The sequence below is a fragment of the Siniperca chuatsi genome, linkage group LG23 (genome assembly GCF_020085105.1).
Source record: "Siniperca chuatsi isolate FFG_IHB_CAS linkage group LG23, ASM2008510v1, whole genome shotgun sequence".
In the NCBI taxonomy this organism is placed as follows: domain Eukaryota; kingdom Metazoa; phylum Chordata; class Actinopteri; order Centrarchiformes; family Sinipercidae; genus Siniperca; species Siniperca chuatsi.
The window spans coordinates 4616007-4638794 of record NC_058064.1 but is presented as its reverse complement, the minus strand read 5'-3'; the positions used below and the strand labels follow the sequence as shown (position 1 = coordinate 4638794).

Below are 22788 nucleotides of genomic sequence, written 5' to 3'. Positions count from 1 at the left end.
CTTCTTCTTATATTGAATCAAATGTTTAGTACTGTCAGTTTTCATAAAGGTTTAGGAAGTATTTTTAGTAGTCGTATTCTTGAGTTGGGCGATGAGAGGAATACATCTGCTGTCATAACAGGATTAAATTATGACAAACAGAACTTTTTTGCCAATTTAAATAAGCAAAATAAGTACCTTTTTTATATTTAGTACCTGTGAGGTGATTATTTAAGATGTCATATAGTAACTAAATTGATAAAAAGACAACATATGTTCGTTTCCTGTGTTAGACATAGGCCTAGCATACAAAAAATGTAATCTACATTGTAGTTTGGTGATTAGTGCAGTCTCAATATGTCCTGATTCTGAAATAAATTTAGTGTGCTGTGATTAGACTATATGCAGATGATGTTGCTCTCTGACGTACAGAACTTCCTTCTCTAAAAGTTGCTCAAAAACTGTAACATAGGCAGCACCTTTTTTAATAATATGATGGACTTGCCGATATTTATAATTTTTTGACAAATAAAACAATTTCATATACTTGACAATACAAAGTATATCGTGCTTTTTCTACCAAGAACAGTAGTGTAAGATACAGGCCTCAGCAACAGTGTTAGTCAGCTTAAAGACCTGGCCAACGAGTGAGATAATTCTCAGTTTCTACTGCAAATCAACTTCTTTGAAGAACGTTTTGAACTGCTGACATGAAAGCTACGCATGAATGAACCACGTGATCAAATGTGCATTTACATATAATAACACGTGATGCAATGTCAAGAAGAACACACAGTGTAATGATGTAGACTGCTGTTACAAGAGGCCTTTGCATTCTTGTTTGATTATTATCTGTCATGGAATATTAGGCTTTGTTGAAACCCAGCTACTGTCTTTGTCTTTTCCTTCTGTCCGCCTTTCTCCCCTCTGTCAAAGTGTTGATCTTCCAGCATCAGTGGAAGGATTTGCTATGCTCTTAAATTGGACCATGACCTCATTGTGTTGTAGCTCCGCTGTGCTCTGCTTCTCTTGTTTGTTTGGATTGGGATGCTCTCACCCTCCCAGTTCCTCTTAACCCTCTCTATTCTGGACGTTACACAGCCTGGACTGGACACACTGGTATACACAATCACAAGGGCTGGAATAATATTTTTGGGCCAATAACATCGCTAAGGGTCAGTATTATCCAGCTCTGATATGATGGAGCTAGTGAAAGTGTTTTTTTATTGTAACAGTTTTTCTGAGGAATTGTTCAAGTCTCAAGTGGGGGGATTTTGCTCAGTGTAAAACTAGCAGTTACTTCTGCCATAAAGACTGTCATTATCATGGGTTTTAATGGAGAGCTTTAGGGTCCCATGATGATCTAAAAGCTGTTTCTCCACCCTGACAAGAATAAAATTCTGGAGGAAACATTTGAGCCTTGTGATTTATTTTTGGCATAAAAATCACCAGAATTAGAGATAGAGAAAACATTGGCTGCTCCAATCCAAAAATATTAATATTGGCCTGTATAAACTTGTTCGAGTCTAACATCTGATGATAACACATATGTAGAAACTCCTGTAGGAGCTCAGGGGAGTCTGCAGGTCGCAAAACCATCTATTCATGTTACCAATCACAGCTAGGGCTGAAACCTGTTTGTTAATTCATTGAATAATCACTTGACAGAAAAAAAATCAACTGCAACTGTTTTGATAATTAATCATTTGAGTTCATTCAGATGTGAGGATTTGCTGTATTTCTTCATCTTATATGCCAGTATAGTGAATAACTTTTTGTTGTGGACTGTTGGTGAGACAAGACATTTGAATATGTTACCTTGGGCATTGGTTAATTGCGATTAGCATGTTTGAGGTTTTTTTTATAAACAAAGGTATTCGATGAATTGAGAAAATAATCAGCAGATTAATCTGTTATGAAAATGCGTGTTAGTGGCAGCCTTAATTACAGCTAAGCATGGACTTGGACAACCTTGGTCATCTTTCTGCTCAGATCGGCTGGCAAGTGAAATGTGGCTGGGCGATAGTATCCTGACCGTGTGGACGATGTTACTTTTATTCCATCTCCAAAGCCTAAATCAATTTATCAGTAGGTGGCTAAAAGGTGTAGATGTTGCCAAATTGTTGACTGATAGTTGTCCAACATGGCAGCAGTAACCAAGGGGAGGGTGGTGCTTAGGATTGGTCAAGTTCAATGATAATGGAGCTCTGTGCATGCTGGGGTGATTAAAGGCGAATTTGGGGCTTGTTTTTTTTTTTTTGTCAAAACCCCCAAAATTTTGCCTGAAGAACACAACTTTATCAATTTTGTTTTTCCGTAAAGGTTAGGGCTTTTAAGAGGTTTTAGTTGGTCATCTGGCACGTCTCCAAAATGCTTAAATATTATCACATGGAAACTTGAAATCTGCATTACTTTGTAGAGGCCTTTAAAGACATTTTGGGTTACTGTTTTCCTAGTTGATGATCAGATTGGTTCATTCGTCACCTGTATTCTGATATGACCACAGTTATTAGCATTTTTGTGGTGAAATTCATTTCTATATATTTAATACTATGGTTGTCTCATAGTTTTTAATAATTTATTTGGCAAGTATTTATAATGAGCCTAAATTCAGAAGTATTCCCCTCAGTGGGGGCTGGAATGTCAAATCCCATTAAATACCATAATTAAATTGATGGATGAATAAGAACAACAACTGAGCCCATGTTTTACTAGTCAAGGAGAGCTGTAAGGGCGGCTAACGAAGGTTGGAAGTCACTTAATCTACAGTTCACCAGGTTTAGCTAGAGGTCAGAGGACACACGTTAATGATCACACATACACAAACTCACACGGCACACTCACAGGAGGAAGGTTTCCCCTGAGGGAGCATCATGTTTCTATATATATATATTTTTTACTTCTATCATTGTCTTCTTTCTTTTCCCCCTCTGTCTTATCTGTCTATCTTTCTGTGGATGGTGAAATGACAGATAATCTCCTTACCTGTCACTTCCTGGTAATAAGCTTTTACTCATGTGACCCGGCAGGTGCTTAAACTGAAAGCTGAATGTGGAAAAAACCCTCAGGTCAAAATTATCGTCATAGTTACGATAGATAAAGTTAAACAGAAGTATTAGAGATAAACCAAGGAGTCTGTTATCCTCGGATTCACGTTGTTGTGTCTTTGTGTGTGTGTGGTTGAGCAGATTTGTTGAGGTCCACTGTCTCTGTGTGTCCTCCTTTAATCCTGATGAGTCAGTGTCTGTGTCTGACACATGCAGACAGACAGGTCGCCATCACTAAGGTGTCAGGAAGTAACTTGATTCATTGAGTTTTAAATATATGTGTCAGTAGTTGGTTTTTGTTGTTTGTTTGTTTTGTTTTTTTGCATCAAAATCTATTACCTCCATAATCGATTAAATTAGACTATGAGACTCTGTACATACTGTACATAAAACACGCTGTATATTTTAACATATTCACTCATATTAAGAGATTACGAATAAAACCCAGTGTGTTATGGGTAAATTCTACAATAAACATTCATCACATCTAGGGCTGATTTAACTGCTCATAAGTGTTTTGATTAATAGTTCAGTCTCTAAAATATGTTGAAAAATAGTGAAAAATGTCCATCACAATTTCCCAGAGCCCGAGAGGACGTCGTTTTGTCCGAACAACGGTCCAAAGCCCAAAGATATTTTTACAATCATATAAAACTGAGAGAAGAAGCAAATACTGGACTTGAATTATTAATCAACTATCAAAAATCAGCGTCTTCTACCTGATTAATCAACTAATTGTGACATGAGACACTAAAACGATCCCAACTTTCAAATGTCACATATTTTATGGATGCTGAATGCAACCTAATGATCCTATTTGAATCTTCCAGTAGAATACAACAGGAAACATCCATCATATTCATCATTTCAGCTGTGAATGACTCTGTAGTCGTAGTCTTATCTTAGATTCTCATCTGTAGGCGACCGTCCCATTCTCCTACTGTAGAGGGATCATCAAATTTTCTTTTAATGTATTGTGATCAAGGACATGTTTAAGTATCAGTAATTCACTTTAGCTCGCACACAGACTGGCATTTCTTTCTCACAGCTATAAATCAGTGCACACATTACAATGTTAGAAGCTCTCAGAGCTGCAGTATGTGTGTGTTTGTGTGTCTGCAGTGTTTGCACATGCTGCATTGGCACCTCGTCTTTCCCTTGAGCAGCGGGTGTTTTCCATATAAGGGTGTATGCGCCTTCAAAGCCTCCCTGGATTCTGGACACTGTGTGTGTGTGTGTGTGTGTGTGTGTGTGTTTTTAATAGATGTAGAGGAGAGCTGCACTATGCCCATGTAAGCACACACTACACTGGAGAATTAAACTCTGAAGACTCTGCATTGGCACATACAGACAGAAGATATAAAAAAAATGGGACAGACTAAAGTTTTTGCATCCCGATTTATATATTGTTGTGTTGGCACACACTAAAACCTGAGTTAGTTAAAAGGAGAGTTTATTAGTAAACTGATAAATGTGGATTAAGGCTGCAACTGTTTGTTTTCATTATTCAATTTTTAATTTTATCTATTTATATAGCGCCAGTTCGTAACAGAAGTTATCTTATTGCACTTTTCCCATAGAGCAGGTCTAGACTGTACTCTTTTAATATTATTTTTTCATGAGCATCTACTGCTGCCGGTTGGGTTGAATTATCGGTTCATCTATTGATTTATTTATTTTTTTTAATTAAGTCTATGAAATGTAAAAAATGGCAAGTCTCTAGAGGCCAAATAATAATGTTTACATTTCTTATTTTGCCGCGACATGGCTTAATGATGAGAAAAGCATCAAATCCTCACACTGGAGGAGCTGAAACCCATCTGTATTTAACCTTTAATAAAAATGCTATGTTCAATTTTTCTTGTTTAATTTGTGTCTAATCGATTAATCAACTACTTGTTTCAGCACTAATGTGGATAAAATAGAATAGTGGTACTATAAGGCAACAAATCAGTTTATAATACTGAAAATAGTGAAAAATCACCCAAAGAGGCATCATCATATCTCTTGTTTTACCCGACCAACAGTCCAACATGTGAAGATAATCGGTTTTCTATCATACACGAGAAAGAAAAGCAGCAAATATTCACATTTGTGAAGCTGATACCAGAGAATATTTGGGATTTCTGCTTGAATAATGATTAAAACAATTAATCGATTATCAAAATAGTTGCTGATTATTAAACATTAGTTCTGTTCTAGCAAATCAAAGGCCCACTTGACTTTTAAATTGTTTTTTTGTCTGCTTTTTGCACAGCAATTCCTTTAATCCAACACAATTATCACTTTCAGGACACAATTAAAGCAAACTTTAACCTTGAAATCACTGTCCTGATGGTCACATGGTCAGTGTACGTCTTCATTGGATCTTAGGTTCACTGTCTGTGACTCTTTCGCATCACATAGCCATTTAATTCAATATAATTTCAACGTAACAGGTTTAAAGTTGTTGATAGTCATTTATTTGAACAAAAATGTGTGATTATTGGTATGTAGTTTGACTTGTTGTAGCAGAGCAGTCAGGGTGGGGACTTTATGGTTGTGTATGTGCCTAAACCAAACATCTGCATGCAGCGACTGCCTGAAAACATTTTAAGTGGCTCTGAGGTTAGTGGACGGGCTCTTTACAACTAATTATGTAACATATTTGGCTTCGTCGTGTTACCTAAATTATAGTTTTACGTGTGTTTTCTGCTGTTGCAGCTGTGTGCCGTTGTAAAATAATTTAAAAAAAAAGGACTACTTGTTTGAATTAATTCGTCAGAAACTTTGGACTGGGCTCATCAACTCACATGCTGTGTGTGTTTGACCCGGTGTGTTTATTTCTGCTTCTTAAAGCTAACGTGCAGATGTTTTTCTCTGTACTGTGCACATGTGTCTATCTGTCATCCTTATCTAGAACTTTCTCCGTCAGCTGACCTCTGTTGTGACCTTCCCCACCCTCTGGCCTACCCCACCTTCTTCAGCTATTTATACATAAACACAGTGTCGACTGCTGACTGTGGCTCTCTTCAGTCCTCACAAACAGTAAAGCCTCTTGTGTGGCTGACTTGACAAACACGCGTGTGCATACATGCCGCACACATCGCAAGCTATTTGAATCAGTTATACACACTATTCAAGTCCACGTGGCCTCCAGTCAGTTAAATTAATCTCAGTTTTAGCCTTGGAAACATTTTCTTTCCTTGCATTGAGTTTTGGATTGTTTTGTGTGTGACTTGCATGCTCTGTCCTGCAGGTGGTTTCCATGTTTTGTCTAAAATTAGAAGTCAGTCGCACAGCATGGGACCCAGGCTGATTTTTGTCATGTGCTGTCCCTCCAGCGGTGAGCGAGGGCCTTTTCACACTTTGAGTCTGAGATAAGATAATTTTGGTGGAAGGAGGAAATATACTTGGCTTGGCCTGGGTGCTAATACTGTCTTGCTGCAACACGTCCGATAGAAGGTTTTTTTTTTTCCAGTGAGAAGTTTTGTAACAACACGATTAGCGAAAATTGTATGTTGTGTTTTGCCACGAATTTGATCTCCTCCCTCCTTATTATCATATAAGTGGACCGGGTCACATGGAAAATACCCTAAAGCACTGTGCAGTGACATAAAGCTCTCAGGCTCTCTTATTCTGCTCATGACGGTTATGGTTCTCATTCCCAAGGTAAAGAATCAAGTCCTGTTAGATTATCTAAAGACATCACTTATTTGTCTTTTTATCTGTTTAACTTTCAATCAACTTGTCCCTTCTAAAAATATTTAATTTCTGTGATGATATGATCTTTTTGTAAGGTTTCTCTTAATCTAAAAGGTGTTTTTTCTTCTTTTACAATCCAACTTTGAGTCCACATGTTTTCCACTAACATGCAGCTCCTCCAACCATTTTATGCATTTGGCAAGTTTAACACTTACCCAGTGGGATTTAAATTAACAATTTGGTTGCTCATCTCGACCAAATAGACAGAACTTGAATTGCATTTATCTTTTAAAGTTCTGTTTTTCATTAGTTTATCGTGATTTCTGCATTCACAAAAGGATTAATCTAACACTGTGTAGATTAGATAAGTCCTTAATAGAAATAAATCAGCCTGTATCAGCCGGACAAAGCCGACAGTCTTAATGAATTAGAAAATACAAAAAAATGGGCTGTTACAGTATGGATAACTTACTCAAGGAATATATGGACTTATTCATAATGGACACATATAATGACATATATAATCAGCAAGTAGGAAGAGCTGCAGTAATGGACATAAAGAAAACATGTTTTGATTCAGAAGGAAGGACATTATTCCCCACCTGAAGTTTGTGTCGTTGTATATGTATTGTGTGTGTTGAATGTTGTCGTGTCATCTGTAAATATGAATAAATAAACTGAATATACGTTTGTTTTTGTACAATCTGTACAAAACACAACACCCTCAAACAGAGATTGTATTGTTTTATTGATCTTAGTTGACTTGTGACTTATCATATTATGTTTCCTTTTATTCTCTCTGTCTCTCTCTCTCTCTGTCTCTCTCTCTGTCTCTCTCTCTCTCTGTCTCTCTCTCTGTCTGTCTCTCTCTCTCTGTCTCTCTCAGGATGTGGAGAAGGAGAGAGAGTTGCGGACAGAGTTCAGCAGGGAGGAGATCAGGCAGAAGGTCGAGCAGTACAACATGCTGACCAAAGACCACCTTAAAATGACACTGGTGAGTGGACCACACACACACACAAACACACACACACACACACACACACACACACACACACACACACACACACACACACACACACACACTTTGTACTAATCTACTACTGGGTAGATTAGTCATATATAGTACTGGATCGTATCATATGAGCATATGTTTTTTATGTAAAAAGTAACTAGTAACTACTAGTAAGTATCAAATAAAGTTGCAGAAAATGGAAATACTCAAGTAAAGTACAAGTATGTCAAGTACAGCACTTGAGTAAATGTACTTATGTTGATATCCATGTTAGATATATAGTCTTCATTGTCTCCAAGGGAAAGTTTGTTAACACAGTGTTTAAAATGCCTTGATCCATTCATACAATACACAAACCAGATACACACACATAAAAACAGGTCATTTCAACAGATTTAACACCAAAGTTACTGACTTATCGACCAACTTAGTTGTACTTACAGTAATAGTTAATGTACGAGCTCACAACAGGAGTTATCTCTGAAACACTTAACTGGACCTGCACTTTACTACTGGAATAAATGTTTGTGATGATTGGTTGATGTGATTGAATCGTCTTAGTTGTAGTTGACAAAACGATCTCACCACGAGGTCCATAAGTAGCTGATGGAGCTTTTGTTAGTAATACATGGTTGACTGTCTGTCCAGTCGTCAAGGAATTGTAGAAAGTTTAAATTTTTCTGAGCACTTTACAGACGTATTGTCCAAGTTGGCTCAAAAAGTTTGTTTTAAAGTTCACTCTGACCTTGGAAACAGCAGTTTACAAACCAATCTCACCATAAGCTCCATTAGTAACTGCCAACGTAAATGAGAAGTCCTTAAATGTTTAGAAAAATGGTAATTTTGAGTAATTTGAACATCTGCTATCCTATGCAATCTGCATCTGCTGAGGAAGATCGTGTGATACACTCGAAAGTTAGAGAGAACTGCAGCTTTTTAGCTGTAATCGTGTTGTGTGTATGTTCCTGAATAAATAAGCCCTAATTAACTAACTATTCTCTCCTTACTGCAAGAAGAAAATATATGTTATTTTAAGTCCAAACATGCAGAGTCGTGAAGGCTTTAAATCTCAACACGTGAGGTGTGCTGATGTTTCGACATCCACGCTGCCTTCCTCCTGCTCCCAGCATTCCTCAGCAGTCACATCAGAGTGATGTGGTGTTATTCCTGCTATTGTTCTCCCCCACAGTGTTTTCCTTGGCAGCGTGAAAGGTGACTGAAGTTGTATTCAAACCATGAGGCACTATAAATGTTAAATCCAGTAAAAAATTAAGTATTGCAGGTGAAGCAGAGGTTCCGTACTGTCAGTTAAGACAATTTAGATATCTTAAAATCGATAGTACAATACGAAAAAAGGTTTTTTTTGTTATTTTTTAAAAGGAACAGTAGGTAACTAAATGCTATTTTTTGGTCAAATATACAATATTTACTTCAGTATAATGTCATTTTCAGATGCATTTTCTCTACAGGGAAAGTTGGGGGATTCAATAAAAACCAGAGAAATAAATTCATGACAAGAAGATATTTTACAAACTTAAACCAGCCCTGAAACCTGCTGCTCAACACCTGTTAGATGTTACAGATAATAGTATCACTATGTGAAGCTTGCAGACGGATAGTCTTTACCCACATCTTTCTTTCTAATTCTGTCTTCCCTTCTTTCTTATCGCTTTATCCACCTCATCTGTGATGCCGCAGGTTTCTCTTTGTCATCCTGACTTCTGTTCGTACTGATCTCGTTTGTCCGCTTACGAACTTCACACGCACACACACACACACACTTGCAAGCACAGTCCTCCATGCACCACGTGGAGTAATGAGATTAAGCTGCTCTTCCTCTGTCTGGGGCCATCTGTCGTGCAGGACACACTGGGCTTATTGGGTGAACTGGTCTCTTCTGGAGAGATCATATAGCACTTACTGCACTGTAGCTCTGGAAACTTTGAGTTCAGCTAGTGATGCTGTTGTATGATATGAATGATTTAGTGTCTTTCATACAAGGTTTTCATTTACCGGTACTTCAGTTTGTCTGATTTGATGGTGATTGTTTTATCTGCAGCTCTGATTTTAATGCATTTTCCATCTCCAGAGTTAATTCTAGCACCTGATTTAGACTTAGCCTCAGTCACATTTTATAATTTGATTATTGTTAGTTTTAGTCAGGAACATACAATGTGTGATTCCAGAGATGCATGCAGGTCTCAAATAAGAATTAGTTCATTTATCCATTTGTCTGTCTTTCACATTTACATTCATTTTTATTCATTGACAGAAATTGCAATAAATTTCATCGTAGTTTTTGTTTTTAAGTTTTTAGCTTATATTTCTAATCATTGTGTGTGTGTGTGTGTGTGTGTGTGTGTGTGTGTGTGTGTGTGAGATGGTTGTTTTGAGTGAATTCATTCTCTTGTTGTGATCTTGTGTACATGTAATTTGTTCTCAGGTCTATTAAAAACATAAGACATACCAGCTACAAAATTAGATTAATGCTTTGTGATTACTAAATACTGTGTGTAAACTAGAGCTGCAACAATTAGTCGATTAGTCGATCGACAGAAAATTAATCGATTAATCAGGTCAAAAGTCATTTTCAAGCAAAAATGCCAAATATTCACTGTTTACAGCTTCTCAGATGTGAAGATTTGCTGATTTTCTTTGTCATGTCTGAGTATCTTTGGGTTTTGGACTGTTGGTTGTATAAACAGGCTACAGGAGTTTAAAACAGTACATTTTCACTATCTTCTGTCAGTTTATAGACAAAATGAGTAATCTATTGATCAAGAAAATCACTGGTAGATTATGAAAATAAGCGTTAGTTTATAACTTTCTATCTCTGTCACGTTCAAATGTCAATGGGCAATAGCCATTGCTGCAAAAGTATCTTACACAACATATTAAAAGCGACAACGAGAAACGAGAATATATACAGTAAAACTAATCAATAAGTCAATGGAAAATACAGTATATCGTACATAAATATTAACTGTCAATGTCCAAAATTGTACATAAATCTCTCAGATTTTCTTTATTGGTCTGATCATAAGTGATTACAGTATTGCCAAAGCCGGTTGTACATGACATAGTACCATAACTCTCTCTATTTGTCTCTCTCTCTCAGAATCATACTGGTGTGTATACTGGTTTCATCAAGGTCCAGATGGACTTGAGGAGGCCGGTGACGGTGCGGGGGGGTCAGAGAGGAGGAGGAGGAGCTTTGGTGGAGGAGGCCTTCTATCTGCCCAGAGGAGTCACCAACACCCTCCACATCAGCTCCAATAACACAGTCAGACAGGTGGCTAACACACACACACACACACACACGCGCGCACACACGCACACACACGCGCGCACACACGTGCGTCTACACACGTGCGTCTACACAACTTAATTAGGATCTGATGACATGCGGGTTGAAGTGGGGGTTAAACAGAAGCGGGCTGGGGCTAAAGTTTTATTAAAAACTTGATTGGTGTTGATTGTCTGTTTTCTGATATGTTGATTAACTGATTCAGTACATCGATATACCACAGCCACAGAAAATATATATAATCACTTAAATAATATATAATTATTTTAACAAGACACCTAATACATATCCAAGGTGAAAGACAAAGGAGATTTTGTATAGTAACTTTCAAACACTAAGGCAATTCAAAAGGGCAAAATATAAGGCAAAGAAAGGCATTAAAACAATATTTAAAGACACAATGAAGGGGAAAATAAAATTTATTTAAAAAATTTAAATAAATAGTAGACCATAAAGAAACCATATGTAAGAAATACAGTTACAGTACAGTAATAAACTGATGTCGTTATTGTCAAACAGCTCCAAATTATTGCTGAATGTACATTAAACTGCAGGTAACCATAGCAACAGTACTTCTGCTCTGTGCTAACTCACATTGGTGAAATTGGCATAACTATGGATTAAATTGACCACAAACAGGATGGTGATTTGAACACACACCTTTTCTTTTTGCCTGTCGTAAATGGTACATGTTATACAGCAAGTGCAATAATATATATAGAAAATAATGAAATGCTAAACTGCTTTACGTCCTGTTGTTGTTTGCATGTGCCTCATTATTTTCCCATATCAGGACACCTTATTTTGTATTATAACTTCAATATAAGTATTCTTATTGTATTAGCTAGCTAGACATTAGTTGTAGTGTTGATTAATGGTCGGTTAAAGCCACGAAAAACATTTTAGGTTTTTCTTTATAACGTGACTAAACAACAATCAAAGTGAAACTTAAGAGAAAACCATCTTATTGTTTATTAAACATTTAACAATCTGCGTCATCAGGTGCGGTTTGATCAGATATGACCAAACGCACCAATTCTCGTTAGATTATGATTCAAATTCTGATTGGTGCACAGAAATATGTGACCTCACCTTTTTCTAACAGAGCCCCGCCCACTTCAAACCAGCAGAAACAAAAACACAAATACAGAAATCTGTCATGTGAAATAACAAACAATGTTGTATAAAATGTAATATAACCCTTCGGCGTCCATCGGATTGAGCACTGAGGAATTTGTAAAGTGATGATCCTGTATTTTATTAGCTTCGTTTGTTCAACCAAATTCAGGGTTTAACTGTCACTGAGCTCGTTATTGAAACGTTCACATTAGTGTTTGTCTGGATCGTGATATTTGAGTGTTTTTTTTGTTCTTGTGTGTTCAGGTGATCGTCGCCCTGCTGAGCAAGTTCACAGTCGCAGACAACCCGGCCAAATACGCCCTGTACAAACGCTATCGCAGGGAGGAGCAGGGTAAGACTGGGCCCACTGACTGTGTGTGTGTGTGTGTGTGTGTGTGTGTGTGTGTGTGTGTGTGAGTGAGACAGTGAAAGCGACAGGGCTGGAGCCAGCGTTTCATGCCACTCATGCCAAGCTCGGTATCGGATGCTTTGGCACTGACATAGTGTCGACAATCTGTGTGTATTTGTGTGTGTGTGAAGGGCGTGTGAGTGTGTATTTCTGAATGCCTTGCAGGTTGTTGGATGCCACAGGGCTCTCCCCACTATCAACAGCCCAGCAGGATTACACACACACACACACACACACACACACACACACACACATACACATACACTGTATGAACAGCTGTTGCAGGGTCATTGGGTATCCAATATTATCTTTCAGTCTATTTAGCGTCTCCAAGAAAGGAAAAAAAAAAAGAGTTTATGAGCCTTATGCTATAAAACATGACGTGAAGTCACTTGTGAATTTATTGAATTTGTGTGACTTGTTTTTATATCTTGTTTGAAGTCCGTAAAACATTTTGCCCCCAAACTTTTATAGAGATTTTGGGTGTTTTTCCCCCTTCGAAGGGTGCGTGTTACTGCTGTCATATAAGCTCCTGGTCTGGTTTTACCTCATTACTGGAGGAGACGTACATTTAGACTCAGTCTGCTAATAAAAGACGGCGTCTAGACGATTCTGACAACAGTTTTACTGTATGTAGTCTTCATATGTACATGAGCTCGTATATAAACTTCCCAGACAATGCCTTTCATGCTAGTTATTCAAAAAACAAGTTGTTGAGTCCTGGTGCTGCTCTTTCATCAGAAATATGAAGTGTTCGCTGAGCTGTGGTGTAGAAATGTCTGTGACCTTTCAGGATGAAACAAAGTGACTCCTGTTACAGTAGCCTAGAACAGTGGCTTTGGTCTCTTAAAGAAACATTTCTGTAAATAAATACTTATTCGCTTTCTTGCCGAGAGTTAGATGAGAAGATCGATACCACTATCACGCCTGTACGTTCGATATGAAGCTACAGCCAGCAGTCTGTTGTCCAGATTTAAAGCTCACTAATTAACTTGTTTTATCTTGTTTGTTTAATGCGTACAAAAAACAAAATGTAAAGACAAGTAGTTTTATGGGGGGGTTCTGTGCTGGACTATTTCTTGGTCAGGCGCAGTGACCTTCTGGAGTGTAACATGTTAATTAGTGAGCTTTAAAGGTGCTGGTAGGCAGATTTTTTTCACCTTTGGACAGAGCCCGGCTAGCTATTTTGCCTTGTTTCCAGTGTTTATGCAAAGCTAAGCTAACCGACTGCTGGCTGTAGCTTCATCAAACTGTCCCTTTATTATTCAGTTTGTCCGGCCCTGCTCTCTCTCTCTCTGTGTCACATGGTTTCTGTCTCTTTTACTTGAGGGTTCTTCAGTGTGACGTTGAGCTACTTCACATCAACATGTAAATTAGTTACGTAGGCTGAATCTTTATGTGCATTTGACAAATTTTCTTGATTCTAATTTGATATATTTTTGTTTCATTTATTGTGTATGTAGTCATTATGCATAATTATTTGACTTCCAGCCAGTTTTTTTAAATATTATCATCTTTAATAATACTGTAAAACATCCTGCCATCTGTTTTTTTAAGCTTATTTTGGGGAATATTTGCACAGTAAAGAGAGACAGGAAATATGAGGAGGGGGGGGAAGACATGCAACAAAGGTCCCCAGCGAAATGGTGACGTTGCGTCTTAGACCACTTGGAAGACGCTCCCTGCCTCAGTTCATATCCTTATCACAACTCTGGACAATATTATTGCAATAACATAAAAATTAATTAATCTGTAAAGTAACTAAAGCTGTCAGACAAATGTAGTGTAGTAAAAAGTACAATATTTACATCTGAGACGTAGTGTGGTAGAAGTATTAGATAAAAGCTATGCTATAGCTAATTCACTGTAACGCCAGTTCAGTCTAACAACATGGATCTCTCTCTCACTCTCTGTTTTTGTGAATTACTGTGGTCGTTAATGTGCCGCACCCATCCTTTCATCCTCTGCCATCGCTGTTTATATGTACACACACACACACACACACACACACACACACACACACACTGTGCAAACTTTAACTGCAGCGACCGCCTGCATGTATGTGGCTTGAAGGAACGCACATACTGCACTGACTAAATGAATCTGTGTGTGTGTGTCCTGCAGTGTATGTGTGTAAGCTGGCGGATGGCGAGCAGCCGCTGTTTCTTCGTCTGGTGGCGGGACCCGACACCGACACGCTCAGCTTTGTACTGAGAGAACAACAGACTGGAGAAGTCATGGTAACACTACACCTCTCTACCTCTTTCTCTCTGTCTTTTGAAAAGTAATTTAGAGTTGAGTCATTTTTTTCCTGTTATTCACCCTTTCTTCTCCTCATCCTCCTCTTCTGCGCTCTCTTCATCCTCTCCCTTTCCCTTCCTTTTCTTCATCCTTCTCTTCTTCTCTTTCTTCCCTTCCACTACTGACAGTCTCCTCCCCAATCATTTGTTCCTCTCTCGTTCTTTCTTCCTTCTTTTAGTCCTTTTTGTGGAAGCCCATTTCCGCCAGGAAAAAAGAATAAACATATGAAAGGGTAGCCATGATAAAATAAAAATAAGTCTAAAATTTTACTTACCATCTCATAAAAAGTAAGCACTTTGGCTTGTGAAGAAAGGGAATAAAAAGTCAAAATTTTAACTTAACTTTGATGTACAGTCCCATAATTTTGTTTAAGTCATTTTAGTCTGATTGTGAGGTGGTAAGTCAAAATTACCATAAGCATATTTTTTTTTAATAATGATTAACTTCTCGTGTTTTTTTCTTTGGGCTTCCATACAGTTTTGTACCCTTCTTTTGCTCAACTTTTCCATTCATCTTCTTCTTTGTCTTCTTTTAATTTTCTGTAATCCTTTCTACTCTTGTTGTTCCTCCCTGCCCAGTTAATCTTCCCCAAAACTTCCTCGTCTTCTTCTTACTTTTCCTTCTCCGCGTCACTTCATCCATCTTTCTTTTTCCTCCTCCTACTTTTACATCTTCGCTATCCTCCTCTTCCTCTTCCTTCTTCTGCTTTCTCCTTTTCTTCACCCTCCTTTTCCCATCTTTCCCTTTCCTTCTTCCTCCAACCTGTTCCCTTTTGCCTCATCTATATAGTAGTAAAAACAGTAACCTAACAACAACAGCAACATGATAAATATAATGATAACGGCAACAATTATTACTCTCATTATCATCATTTAGAAGAAAGAAATAATGATAATAAAAAGACGGAAAATCCACGTCCATAACCATAAAAGAAGGAAGGACCACACCTACAATACAGTCAAGCGACAATCCTTCATCATCCAAAACAAACAAACAAAATATTGTACATGATGTGCTGTATAAATAAAGTTTGCTCCTCTTTTCAGTGGGATGCATTCTCCATCCCCGAGCTGTGTAACTTCCTGCGGATCCTCGACAAGGAGGAGGATGAGCAGAAGGAGGCGGTGATTCGCCGCTACGAGGCCTACCGCCAGAGACTGCAGGAGGCACTGATGGAGGTCAGAGGGCCTTCTTAGAGGATTAACCTCCATAAAACAGGACTACTCCACCCTAGAGGGACGGAGGAGGTGATTTTTTTTTTTGTTGCTTTTTGTTACCTCCTCCGAGGCGAATAATTGTGTAAATTTTGATGGAGAGATAGGGATGTGAACGCAGAATAAGAAGAGAGGATCCAGCGCCTGGAAGAAGGGATGATACAGACAGAAAGAGGGATGATATTAAGATGACAAGAGGACAGGAAATAAACTGAGACACAGCAAGCGAAAGGACAAGTGAATAAAGGGATGAACGGACAAAATTTGGATGGACGTAGCTTTGATTCAGCCTGGATTAAAGACTTCAAACTGCTGCCTGCAGTCTGCCTGCTCACACCAAAGATTCACTTAACTGTGCCATATTCATTCATCCTCTCGCCCTCTCTCCGTCCATCCCTCTCTTCTTCTTCTCTCACTCTGTCCTGCTGTCATATAATTTATGTAGTTTATCGGATTCCTCTTCGTTTCCCCTTTTTATCCTTTAAACTTGTGAAAGACTCAAGGCCATATGTTGAGTTAGTTTTATTTAATATGTCTATTTCAAAGGTCTGTACATATTTTTTTTCTTAATTTATATGGGTGAAGCGGTTTATCGTTTTATTTAGTTTTTTTTTTTTTTAAACAAAAAAGTCTTATTTTAGTTTATTCTACAGAGGTGGAGCACCAGTCTGGTTGTTGACACAGACACGAAGAATAGTTTATCCAGACTGCTACTAGAGGTAAATACACAGACAACATGAGCATCAGACACCACTGGATGTGGATCAGAAACCATCTCTCAAGCTGCAGCTACATATGTACATGACGGGAATATCAGAGAATTAGAGAATACCCAGGAAGTAAAGAAGTCTTCACCATCGTTGTGTTTTGCTTGAATTACCCTGAAAGTTGGAAAATATTTCTGAAGTGAGAAAGGAACAAGTAGCCTGGATGCATGTATGGAGTCTTGAGTGTGCCAAAGGAAAAATTGAAGACATTTAATTATAGCTTAAACTGATACATTTATTTTAATTTTTCTATTGTTTTTCTTTATTTTTATTGCTTTTAATAGAACATAAAAAATGGCAAAATAAACAATAAAATAACAGGACAGACTAGGTCACCAGGGGCAACATGTAAAAATTGATACATTTAAAAAAAACAATTGATTAATTAAATGTACACCATTTACTTGGTGCAAGTAAAAAAGATTTTTACATTTATCAATTAATAAGGATGTTTCCTTTTTTTCTTTTAAATGAATAATAGCTGAAATTTTTAAAACTTTTTTTTTTTAATATTCCATCTCAAAAATCATGTTTCCTGCTGTAACATTTACAATTTTAATTTAATGAGCAGACACATTAGTAAATGGGAAAAAAAATACAATTTAAACGACTTCTTCTGTTTTCAATTTGTTAATTGGCAAATGCACTGGTCTTTTTTTTTTTGAAAAAGAAGAATCTTTTCATTATACATTTTTCCAGGATGCATATATATATATACCATCCTCCATTACATATCTTTAAAGCAAATAAGCAGCAAAATGTGACAAATCCTTTGATTCCTATTTCCATCATTTTCCTGCTTTTATCTCCTTTTACAAAAACAATATAGAAATTAAATTTAAAAATAAGTTTTAAAAATATCTTCATATTTACTTACGTTTTACTTTGTTTTTTAATGCATAATTATATTGCGATATTTTATTAAACAATGAATAATTGCTATTTTATATCTTCTATTATTATTATTATTATTGGCACATTTCAGACTCCACAGAGGGGATTGGCCTGAAACTGAATGTTGTAGACGAAGGTACAGCGATATAAAAAGAGGTGAATTTCAGGTTTTTCAGGACACAAATGACTGTGGGTACTGACACATAATCAAAGAAGAAAGGTTTGTACTGAAAGATTAAAATAATAGAGTCAAATAGAAGTTTGTGAGCACAGAAATAAATTCAGTTTTGGGTGTAAAGATTGTTTGTTATGGCGATTTGAAGACGAGTGAGGATGATGATGACGAACTGGTTGGATTTGAAGCCTTTGTTTGCATTTCCACTCCACCAGCTGAGTTTGACGAAACATGACAAACTGACGTAGTTTGGATAGACCCCTGATCTTTGACCCTGTATGTTCAGAGCAGGGAGGAGAGAGATTTGACTGGTTTCTGGAAGTTGACTGAGCAGTTTAGAGGAAGTAGAAGAGAAACATTAGATGGAGGAAGGAAGAAAGAAACAGAAGATATGTTTTGTTTTTGAAATGGCCAGAGGAGCAGTGCATGGGAAAGATTGTCATAAAAGCAGTGTGACCATAACCTTGAGGACAATAACGGGATTTTCCTCAAACCACAAGTCACCATGATTAACTGCTTGTTCACTTTTTGCTTTCATGAAAGCTCCTGTAATCCACAGCTGAGAGAAAAGGAGGTCTGTAAGTGCTGATAGCTGCAGAGAACGGCGGAGGGAAAATGGCTGCATTGTGCCGCTCTCCTGTCTGTCTGTTGGCAGGCATTCATTTAAAACGCCTGTGTTTTTGTGCTCTTATCTCAAGTTGAAAAGCGCAGCTTTGACCTCCTTGTCAACACGGGTGTCGGCTTTTTTTCTGGTGGATAAAAGGAAATAATATTAAAGAGGGAAACAAGGAAAGAAAGAAAGGATGGTAGTACAGACAAGGGGATAAAATAAAGGATGGAAAGACAGAACATTAACTAAAGATATGCATTAGAAAGTGCAAAAGAAGGTAAAAAAGTTTTGTGCAGTTAGGGTTCATGAAAGGTTCGTTAGGCCTTTTGATGGTGTTGCAAGTAAATAGCTGCCTTAAATATATATGCAATGTCTTCTTCTTTAAGTATATGTAATTTATCATTTATGGCTTAGAGACCAAAGAGGCTCGTTTTTAATGTCGTTTTGTGGAAAAATCCTTGTTTTTTGCTTTTTGAATCATTTAGTCAGATATTTGAGGAAACAACAGACAAACAAGTAGAGATAAATCACAAAGACAAACAAAATTATAAATCAGACTATTAAAATTTATTGTAAGTCATTAAAAAATATGTAAAATGCTTAATTGTTTGAGCTGCAGGTGCTGAATGAAGTCAAACTGATGTTGCTGCAGTGCTTTTCTGTAGAAAACTGTTGTATAATACCGCCATCCAGTGGACAAATACTGCAGCTATACTCTCATTTCTGTGTCAAACAATTTTATAGATTTTTTTTTTTGTTATAACCAAAGATATTTTTGTGGTGTTGCCTGGAGCAAAATATATTAGAGGCCTGTTCCGACAGGAGAGAAAAACATATATAGTTTAGAGTTTTATTTAAAGGGTTTTTAATCCTAGTTTATTCTACTATTAAACACTGGGTTGAAACTATGGAAGCAAAAAAAACAAAACAAAACAAAACCCATAAGAATTTGAATCTTACAAGTGACTGAATACCTAATTGTGACATTTAATGGGTTAACTCGTCATGAGGAGAAATAATAAGAAATAAAAAAATAACCCTGATGATGTCATAATGATGTAATCAGGGTTATCTCAACTTGCCTTGATGCTTAAATTTTTTTAACAAAAAAGCCTCCATGTGGAGTTTGACAGAAGTGGGCATTTAGGAGGCAGGGAGGGTCTAATGGGAGACATCACTGAGTTGCATTATGGGAAATGTAGCCAGCATGTTTGGAGCTTGACCTGTACTATTTTTTTATCATTATTTTTTTAATATGTCTGTCACAAGAACCCAAACTTTATAGAAGTGCAATAACAGATAATTGGAGTACCCCTGAATACTAAATGTTGAAACTTAAATACCACTGAATTTAGAGCAAATTTAATTGGTCATTGTTGGATTTAAAAATTAAAGTCAAGTCATAAAATCAAGTTGCTCAAACTGGTAAAATTCAATTCTGGGCTGCCAAGAATTAGCAAAACTTGAAATTAACTGATGGATATTTCAAAGTTGGGAATTCAAACCACATAAATTAGGCATTCAGTCGCTTATGAAGCTCAAACCATTTTGGCCTTTTTTTTTTTTTTTTTTTTTTTTTTTTTTTTTTTTTGCTTCCGTATATTATTTAAAATGATGCGAAAGTCTGCATGAAAACAGTTAATGAATCTTAAAGCCATGTTTTTGTTTGTTTGTGTATCTGAGAAACAACTTTAGCTGTTAAAACACATCATTCCAGACTAGTCGTATCAATTTTTAATTTTTTTTTGGGCACTTTAACTTTGAATTCAGGGAAGACGGGTTTTTGATTTTTCCTTTTCCTCCTGTTTAATCTGCAAACTACCGCCATCACACTCTGTACTTTATCTTAACATCTAATACGCAATACTCTTATTTTGAAAGATCTTGTTAAGCTCCACTCATAATTACATGTTTTTCTTTTTTCAACAAATGGATGTACAGTGTGGCAGATTTAGAATCTTTTATTTTGAATCTCTTTAGACTGTGAAACTTTTGGTTGAATCTCGACTCTCGCATGTGTTCCTGTTTGTCTCTTTGTATACATACATGCTTACTGCACACACTACTGGGCTGTTCAACATTAAAGCATGCATTATTGTAGATGAAACAGCGGGTCAGACGGCATTTGGAAAATAATTTTTGGAGTGAAAATGCTGACAAGATGGGTAAAAACAAATACTACTTTTCAAATGCTATCAGATTTGCTAGTAATATAAATTAGGCTTGTTGATAAATGTATCTATCATGAAAAGCATTTGGGCCAGTAGTGTTAATGAATGAAGAGCTGATATATGATACCTGATATGTATTCAGAGATCTTGTTTTAAGGCTGTGTGCAAACTTTAAGGTTCATTCTTGAGCTTAGAAGTAGCCGTTTGACAAAAATGGCAAAATATTCAGATTGAACAGCCAGAAACTGTAATGTTAAATGCCAAAGATGTGTGTGTGTGTAGCTGTTCTGCCATTTACTGACATTATTTTTTTTCCCCAATTATGCTGTTTTTGTTGTACGCAGGGACAGACTATAGAGAACAGATGCTCCGCGATTCTTCAGGTTTATCTCACATGATGAGTTCCTCACAAGTTCACTCTGTTGCTCGACACTTGATTGAGGGAAGGGGTTTAATTTCAGACCAGAGCTGCAAAATCCAAAATGAGTGTCGTCTTTTAGAATCGAAGAAAGGATGATAAGAAGTTCAGAGATTATTTATAATGATAAATCCTCTTATTTCAATTCACTAATCTGTCTACTCGAGATTAAAGTCAATAGAAGCCGTATTTTAGTGAAAGATTTAGCTGAATTTCGGCCTTTGGGCTCGGGTCTGAAAGCTCGGACCTCAGCAGTGCCTTTCTAAAGTTTGACAGCAGCAGAACGAGGAGCTGCAGACAGAAAAACAAACCTGCAGGACAGACGGAGGGTTTCATCAGACCTCTGTAGGCGAACAGTTAACTGAGGCAGGTTATTGTTTTTGTCGGTGTCGTGTGGTTTCTCTCTGAATCGTTACCAAATGTGGCCTTTCCTCTCACAAGGCGGGCTGCATCTATTAAAGGTGAAATTAAAACAAAAAAAGCGTTGTGTGTTTTCATGTGTTTTATCTCAGATTTTGCTATTATTCTTTTGTTTTCTTCTCATTTTGATTTCATTGGGTTTTTTGAGGTTGAATTACTGTAAATGGGATTATTTTGCAAATTGCTTTATCTGATTTTTAATATATTTGACGAGAGCTGAAAGATTTGTCTACTAATTTATTACCCGATTGAAAGAAAAATCAGTCTGCAACTATTTTGATAATTACTTGTTTGAGTAATATTTTAAACAAAAATGCCAAAAAATTCACTGGTTCCAGCTTCTCATATACGGGAATTTGGAACTTTCCTTTGTTTTATATCATTATAAACTGAATATTTTTAAAGAATATCAAACAAAACAAGATATCTGAAGACGTAACTTTGGACTCTGGAAATTGTAATGGGAATTTTTCTATTTTCTGACATTTTATTGACCAAATGATCCATTAATGAAAAAATAATCAGCAGATTAATGGATAATGAAAATAATAATAAATAGTTGCAGCCATATATTTAACTGGAGTTCCCAAACCAACAAAGGTTTTTACTGAATTAACAGACTTTTACTGGATCTACAGATAAACTTGACAAATTAGTCCAGTTTCTTTGTTGATCAAATCAAATCACCCTTTTGGAAAAATGATCGTCTTTGTGGTTTTTAACACTTGGTCACAAAGTGAGCTGTAAAGGAATAGTTTGACATTTTCTTGCAGAGTTAGATGACAAGATTGAGTCCACTGTCGTATTTGTCTGTTAAATATGAAGCCACAGCCAGGAAACAGTTAGCTTAGCTTAGCATAAAGTATGGAAACGGGGGGAAACAGTTAGCCTGGCTCCTACCAGCACATTTAAAGCTCACTAATTAACACATTATACCTTGTTTGTTTAATCTGTACAAAAACTGAAGTGGAAAAATGACAATTTTACCTCTCTGTTTTCAGTTTTTATGCAAAGTGAAACTGACTGGCTCCTGGCTGTGGCTTCATATTTAGCTAATAGAAAAGAAACAAAGCGTGTTTCTTTGCTTTAAAAATCCTGGTATTGTGTGAAAAAAAAAAATTAGCAAAGCAGTCTTTAGTTATACTTGACAGTGTTATTTATTGTGTTTAAACAGTTAAGTAGTGTTGCAGATCTGCTGCAGTCAGTATTTTGGCAGGACTGTAGTCTGGAGCAGTTCCTCTCTCTTGTCCTCTGTTTGACC

At 36.9% G+C, this 22788-nt stretch overlaps 1 protein-coding gene across 1 annotated transcript in view; it reads left to right on the top strand.

Annotated features, from left to right (window-relative positions):
• rassf3 (Ras association domain family member 3) overlaps window positions 1-21588 on the top strand; it is a 94458-nt gene extending 72870 nt beyond the window's left edge. The window contains exons 3-7 of the mRNA XM_044186891.1: window positions 7597-7704; window positions 10841-11014; window positions 12413-12500; window positions 14682-14797; window positions 15905-21588. Of these exons, the coding sequence (XP_044042826.1) occupies window positions 7597-7704; window positions 10841-11014; window positions 12413-12500; window positions 14682-14797; window positions 15905-16054 (636 nt within the window). The 3' untranslated portion in view covers window positions 16055-21588. The remainder of the gene's footprint in view (window positions 1-7596; window positions 7705-10840; window positions 11015-12412; window positions 12501-14681; window positions 14798-15904) is intronic.
• The last annotated feature ends 1200 nt before the right edge of the window (window positions 21589-22788 follow it).